The sequence below is a fragment of the Rhea americana genome, unplaced genomic scaffold (genome assembly GCF_003343005.1).
Source record: "Rhea americana isolate MKP2758 unplaced genomic scaffold, rheAme1 scaffold_11, whole genome shotgun sequence".
Lineage (NCBI taxonomy): Eukaryota > Metazoa > Chordata > Aves > Rheiformes > Rheidae > Rhea > Rhea americana.
The window spans coordinates 3,232,838-3,240,205 of record NW_028185150.1 but is presented as its reverse complement, the minus strand read 5'-3'; the positions used below and the strand labels follow the sequence as shown (position 1 = coordinate 3,240,205).

Below are 7,368 nucleotides of genomic sequence, written 5' to 3'. Positions count from 1 at the left end.
TTGTTTGAAAATAAGATTTCTGTATTATGATCTTTTGCCTTTTCAGAGAAAGAGGAGTAGAGTTACTGACTGTTTAGGTGTTGAATTATGCAAGTTTCATCTAGTTTTATAYTGATGATGTTAAAAGCATCAATATCAAACCAGAAGATAAGGTTACTCTGAAAGTAGTTACACTAAAAAGTTACAGGTTAAAGCAAGCTTGTCAGTAACTCTGCATCTGTTTTCTAAGTGTTGCAGGTGGAGAGCTCTTTGACTTCTTAGCTGAAAAAGAATCTCTCACAGAAGAAGAAGCCACAGAATTTCTCAAACAAATACTTAACGGTGTTCAGTATCTCCATTCTCTGCAAATTGCCCACTTTGATCTTAAGGTATGTTGAACAGATTAAAAATRTAGACAACTGCGAGCAATATCCCATTAAGTCCATAAAACACCAGCCAGAAATCTGCCATCATGCAGATCTTGGCTGTAGTTTTGCTTTGCTAGCTTATGTAGACAGGGGAAAATTCAGCCATTGAAAAGAGGTTATTGAACCATGAATAGTTCCCATCTTTTCCACATGGAAAATGGCAACTTTGAACAAAATGAGACCGTTCTGAGGAAAAAATCTTGAAATAATAACTATGTTTAGGACTGTATGGAATGTGGCTGGGATCTGGATACGACAATCTGAATGGGCTGCTTTTTCTCAGTGCGTTGCTTTTCTTTTTTTTTGCTGTTGTATATATCCTATCTTCACTTGAAAGTTATCTAAAATGAAACAAAACAAAACTGCCTGTAAAGATCTCTGTAGAACACATTTTTGGATTGGTTGATTGGCTGTTTTTTTTAAGAAGAAAAGCTTTATTTTGAGTGACCTCTGCATCATTTGGCAGTGGAAAGAGATTTTTTGTATGTAAACTCAGTTAATGCTTTTTATTTAGTTTCAAATATTGAATGTTTTCATATGTAAGATTTTTGTCATTTAATGTGAGAAGGCAACTGAACATTTGCTGAAGTCTGCTGAAGTCAGCAGCTACATCTAGAAGGCAGAGGTATTATATGGCAGTGGAGCTCTAAAAGAGAATGCCATATTTCAAGGGTAAGGTAGTGAAAAGAATGTTTTTCAATCTAAACATACTTTTTCCAGTCTCACCACTTTGAATAATATTTTTGATCTTTATAGGATGATCATCCAGATAAATGAAGTATGAAAATAGAGGAACATATTTGTAATATTTCCTCACAGTATGAGATGTAAATTTTTAGCAGTATCTAATAAAATAAAGCATCCTTACACCTGATAATAAGAATATGCAAATTTAAATATGCGGCAAAAATAGAAATGTAGGGAGGGAAGGAAAAAACTACTTTTGCCATTTATGTGCGCATCAGTCATTATGTCTGAGGTAAAGAGAAGTGAAAGAATGGTGATACTGAAATTCTTAGTGGCTCCAAAAGTCCTTTTTAACAGTGTGAGCAGGGCAGCTGTAGCTCTAAGAGCTCTTCAGGGTATGCCAGCTTATGGATGGGATGGGATGGGATGTGTTTCTGCTCACTTAGTACACATGAAAACTGTAATAGTTATAGTTATAAAAGGTAAGATTTCAGCCCCAGATAAGTCACAGGAGTCTATCATCAACATGAAATCCTGATTTATTGTGCTTAATTTTTAGCCTGTTAGGTCATAATAGCAAATGCCAAGATTTTTTTGCTGAGGAAACAGATCAAGAGACTGAAGTAGATACTGAGCAAGAGCTCAGTGCTTAAGAATACTTGTACGCATCTGACATTTTGTACCTACTTATCTCTTCCCTCTTCTTCCTCTTCCTCCATCTCAAAGCCTGAAAATATAATGTTGCTGGACAGGCATGTACCAAAGCCTCGAATCAAGATTATTGACTTTGGTTTRGCACACAAAATTGACTTTGGAAATGAATTTAAAAATATTTTCGGAACACCAGAATTTGTCGGTAAGAGCACTGTTGTTTCTTCAAATTAATATTTTTCAGTATGTGAAAAGGTATGTGTGGCTTTGCTTAGTTTGGCTGAATTACTGTCTACATAATTTRCGTGCAATTTGTGACATTTTGAAATTTAATAGAACCATTTATAGTGTTCATGTATGACTTAGACTTACATTAAAGTTACTTTTATTTATCAGCATCTTGGCTAGTTATGTCTGACATTTACATAATCAGAGTGACATAGATCTGTTCTATGATTATGTACTGAATTTCTTTTCTCCTTCAGCTCCTGAAATAGTAAATTATGAACCTCTTGGTCTTGAAGCAGATATGTGGTAAGTGTAAGCTATTGGATATTTTTTGAGAAAAATCTCTCATAATTATTTTGAAGATCTAATTTTTTTTTTCTCTCTCTCTTCCTCTATCTCCTTCCCACTCTCCCCCCTCCCCCCCCCCATTTTTTTTTTTCACTCCAGGAGTATTGGTGTAATAACTTACATTCTGTAAGTACCAAAATGTGCAGGTGATTCTTTGGAAATACTGGATTTTGTTCCGATTCTATCCTCTGGATTTTTGGTTATATAACTTTTTTGTCAAAATTAACATAAAAAYTCAGTGCAAATCAAACCAGTCTGATTGCACGTAAGTTGAGTGATCATAAAAGCAATAGTGTAATTACTGAAAGAACAGCCATTAGGCAGCATTGAGATAGCATGGGAAGCTGGCTTTATATCTTTAGGCAATATTCCKTAAAGTCTTTATTTTAATCAAAATTCTCTAAAATTACAGTTCTCTGAAAGCTTTTTGTCCTATTAGATCAAATCTTTCTTAAAATGTTTGCCGTTCTAAAGCAGAAAAAAAAGACATTCACCTTATCCATTGATTTGATCATAGAGTTGGAACAGCAGTTTTGCAACATGTAATGAGAGGAATGTTCTGTCTTTCTGCAGTCTAAGTGGTGCGTCACCGTTTCTTGGAGAAACCAAACAGGAAACATTAGCGAATGTGTCTGCTGTGAGCTATGAGTTTGAGGAAGAATTTTTCAGTAATACCAGTGCCCTAGCTAAAGATTTTATACGAAGACTTCTAGTGAAGGATCCAAAGTGAGTTATTTCTCTTTGTGTATATGTGCTCTTGCACCCTGAATTATTTGTAGTGTTCCAAATTACATGATATTTTGCAATGTTAGTTTATTAAATATATAGTATTATGAATTCTATGTAATTTTTATTAMCTGATGTAGTTGTATCTTTTCTGTCATTAAAGGAAGAGAATGACTATTCAAGATAGTTTGCTTCATCCTTGGATCAAGGTTAGTATGTAACATGTTCTCTCTTATCAGTCTTTCATATTATACTTCATCATTTTTTAAACAAAATTTTCAAAAAGAAATTTGCGTATCTGTTCAACAGATCTTACTGTTTCAGAGAGCTGTCTGTATGTAAACTCCTAAGTGCAGTGTGGACTTCATTAAGGTATCCTCCGTGTTGGTTAGTGATAGACAAATACTRTAGTCTGTTGTTAAGATTAAAATCATGCTCAGTCAGAAAAGTTAATGTTCAGAAAGCATTGTACTGACAAAGACACGTTCTCTGAATCCAATCCAATTTCCTCTGTGCTCACTTACATTTGTCATCTTCTAATCTCCATATTTAGATTGGATAAAGGGTCATCTTTCTTCTTTCCTTCCTTCCTCTTTAGTCTAAAAAGAAAGGAGTTGATGCAGAGCAATGATCCATTTCTTTTTGAGGGTGCCACCATGGTTGGTGTGGATCAAACTGTTGTGATGCAACTAAGTTGAGCAGGAAAGAAAGGAAAGAGACCATTCTTTTTAATATGTGTGTATAGTACACCTATCACTTAATGTCGTCAATTGCATATCACATGCTGGTTGTGAGCAGTAAATCTTTTCAGTGCCAATAATTTCCCTCGTCTTGGAAATGCACTTTCTCTTGGAGGCTTGATTTAAGTTACCACTGCTGAGCTGCTAAATAGTGGCTTGTTAAGCTCTRGTATTTTGATTACTTCAGTCCTATGTGTCCATATCTATTATAAATCAATTTCATTCTAATAGTTCATTTTCTTAGAAAATAAACCTTAGGGATCTTGACTCTTGCTCAGTAAAAGAACAACTGTGAGTGTTTGAAACCTCTCCATTTCTCAGAGRACCAGTAAGCAGGATATGTGTTCATGCTCCAGTTCATAGCCCAGCATCTTGGGGCAAACACTTAAACACAGATATGCYGAACTACAGATTTGACTGAAAAAAGTGTTGGTACCTGTTGTGCTGTGACTTTTCCATAGTGCAATCTTGAATAGCTGGAATGTGAAGTAGGCAGCTGGAGTAATGATGTTTTAAACCGCTAGAGCAAGCATTGTCTGAGTTTGTCATTCAGAGACGAGGACTTCCACTACTGGAACAAAAGCCTGTTTTGTTCCTTTATATTTTAACTTTCTAGACATCCTTCCTTTGTACCACTGTTTATATTCTCCTTCCCATCTTCCCATCACTGCCTTCACATGAATGTTTCTGTCAAACTGAGTTTGTAGGGCCTTCCAATCTCCAAGTCTAAGATCACATAATGCAAAACTTTGTGTACTCTGCTGGAAACTCGTATGTAGTATTAGTCTGAGAAAGATAAAAAGGCACAGTCTTGGAGATTTCTGCAAAAGTATATTGGATGGTCTTCTAGAGGCAGGAGTGGAGTGCATGTTAAAATGATGTGTTTCATGTTAAAATGGTGTGTTTAACAATGTCACACTGTCACAATAAAGTAATTTTACAATGTAAGCAGGAGTCATCACTGAAGGGCAGAGAGACTTAGAAACAGGAAGGTGCTTTATGAAAGTTGTGCTTGTAACTGTGAGATATGTGATAATTACCTCCTTTTATTTTGCCTGTAGCCTAAAGACACCCAACAAGCACTTAGTAGAAAAGAATCTGCAGTGAATATGGAGAAATTCAAAAAGTTTGCAGCACGACGAAAATGGAAAGTAAGTCGTTCTGTAAGTCTTCAAAATGATGGCAACAAACAGTTATAGTAGTGCTACTTGCTCTGGGTAGACAAAAGCAAACATTTGTAGTTGTCCTTTTTTATTTAAAGGAGATACAAAATCTCAGACTCTTTATTGAGTAGAGGAAACATTGTGACATTCATCAGTACCTTTCAGAGTAAAGGAGAAGGAAGAAGGAATCTGTTTTTGTGTTCATTTGGAATAAATTAGGAAGTGCTTGAGTATGGTAATAAGAGAGAAAACTTCTTCATTGTGAGCTGCATACAAATGTTTGTTCATGGATTGTTTTAAGCATCTAGTTGTATTCTCTCATCATCTGTCTTGGTAATGTTTGCAGACTAAAAGCATTTGTAAATGTAGGCACGTGTTTTTTTAACAGTAATCTGAGTAAATCAAACAACCCTGAAGCAGACTTCACAGAATTAACTGTTCCAATAAACTGTTCAATAGAACAAGAAAAAAATATCTTCTGCAAAGAATTTTTGGTCTGAGACTGCAAAACTGTTTAGAAGAAGGCACTATTTAATCTCCCCAAAAATGAGGCATAGCATTAGCTGAAAACATGGGCCTTGGCAAGGAGCTGTTCAAGACGGACATCTCCACTTCTTGAGTGTGCATAGTGAGGAATTCTCACTGAAAATAAGCAAGGACAGGACTATTGTATGAGAAATCTGTTTATCATGAGGAGAGTGAAACATGAGCAGAAGCACAAAATATCTAGCTAAGTACACCAACATTTAATGTTAGGTGAAGATGAAATACATTTATAAAGTTTAAAATTAGTTGACTACCCTAAAACAAGATGGTAGTGCTAGGAATATCTTAAGCTGTTGTAATATGCACTGAATGCTGTCAGCTAATTTATGCTCAGTTTAGGTTTTTCGATGTGTACATACTTAAAAATCCCCCACTTTAAATATTTTTAACAAATTTCAGACTTGTACAAGATGCTGTAATGCAAATTTATTTTGCTATAGATCTGAACATCCTTATGAAATAGTAGTCCAAAAAATATCACATAGCTGTGCTGGTGTATGCTAACAGCCTATTTGCGTTAAAAATTCCAGATGAAGTTGAAGGTGAATAAAAGGGAGATTAGTGGGAAGATTTAAATCAAATTCCTGTTTGTGTGTGCTAGTAATATGACAATATTCCTTTAAAATCTCTGYAGTAGCATCCTATCACAAGTATTCTGTTCTGATTTTCTTTTTTACATATAGCTTTTCTCTTCTTATTTTTAAAAAGCAATCAGTGCGCTTAATATCCTTGTGCCAAAGATTATCAAGATCTTTCTTGTCCAGAAGTAACATAAGTGTTGCTAGGAGTGACGATACTCTGGTAAGTATATATTTCTATGGTTAGAGTGCTTTAGAACATCTGAAACTTAACACCTCATAAAATGATTCTAAGRCAAATATTGGATTATTGTAAATGGGTATAACTACCATATTTATATATAAGGAGAAATAGCTTTTTAAGCTAGAGAAGTCTGTTATCCATAATCTGATTGTCTGCATAAAAAAAMCTAGAATTTCATTAATTAATTACTGTATTGAGTCTGGTAACAAATACCTGAGTTTAATTTATCTTGATTTTCAAATTCGATCCAGGCAGAGCTTAATACTGCAGTAATTATAATGCGAAAAAGTTGAAACTGAATTTTTCATTGTACTGTGTAGCATAACATAACTTTCTTTAATTTAAAATATTAAGAATTATTCAGAGTCCTTGACATCCTGCTAGGTACAGAGAATGTGGCAGAATAATAACAGAGTAAGCAGTTTTTAAAAGAGGGGGAAATTTTAAGAATTTACCAGTCTCAGTTTGTGTTACACTATCTACAAATTTAAGTAGTGAGGGGCAATAGTTTTATCCTTTGTAATTAGAAAGGCTTAAAAATCAAAAAGCATTCTTATTTAGCTTATTTTCCAGGTTTTACTACATGCTTCACAAATTCCCTGTGATCATACAAGCATATAAGTTAATGTATTTAGAGCTGGATCATAGAATCAGTAAGGTTGGAAGGGACCTCTGGAGATCATCTAGTCCAATCCCGCTGCCCCGCAGGGTCACCTAGAGCACATTGGACAGGGTTGCTTCCAGCYGGGCTTTGAGTACCTCCAGAGAAGGAGACTACACAGCCTTTCTGGGCAACCTGTTTCAGCGCTCTGTCACTCTCAGGGAAGAAATCCCCCCCCCCCCTCACGTTCAGGCAGAACTTCCTGTGCTTCAGTTTCTACCCTTTTCTTCTTGTCCCATCACATGTGACAACTGAAAAGAGTTTGTCCCCATCCCCTTGACACCCTCCCTTCAGGTGCTTGTAGACATTGATAAGATCCCCCCTCAGTCTTCTCTTCCCCAGGCTGAAGAGGCCCAGCTCTCGCAGCTGTTCCTTGTAGGGCAGATGCT

General features: G+C 35.7%; 1 protein-coding gene across 2 annotated transcripts in view; it reads left to right on the top strand.

The window, feature by feature from the left end:
• The window catches only part of DAPK1 (death associated protein kinase 1), a 91,613-nt gene that overhangs the window by 50,038 nt on the left and 34,207 nt on the right, over positions 1-7,368 (top strand). Inside the window, exons 3-10 of one of the 2 annotated variants that reach the window (XM_085313077.1) lie at positions 230-368; positions 1,821-1,950; positions 2,231-2,279; positions 2,421-2,447; positions 2,895-3,047; positions 3,211-3,256; positions 4,849-4,938; positions 6,205-6,297. In XM_085313077.1, coding sequence (XP_085169203.1) covers positions 230-368; positions 1,821-1,950; positions 2,231-2,279; positions 2,421-2,447; positions 2,895-3,047; positions 3,211-3,256; positions 4,849-4,938; positions 6,205-6,297 — 727 coding nt within the window. The remainder of the gene's footprint in view (positions 1-229; positions 369-1,820; positions 1,951-2,230; positions 2,280-2,420; positions 2,448-2,894; positions 3,048-3,210; positions 3,257-4,848; positions 4,939-6,204; positions 6,298-7,368) is intronic. The other variant, XM_085313085.1, reaches the window with a different exon arrangement.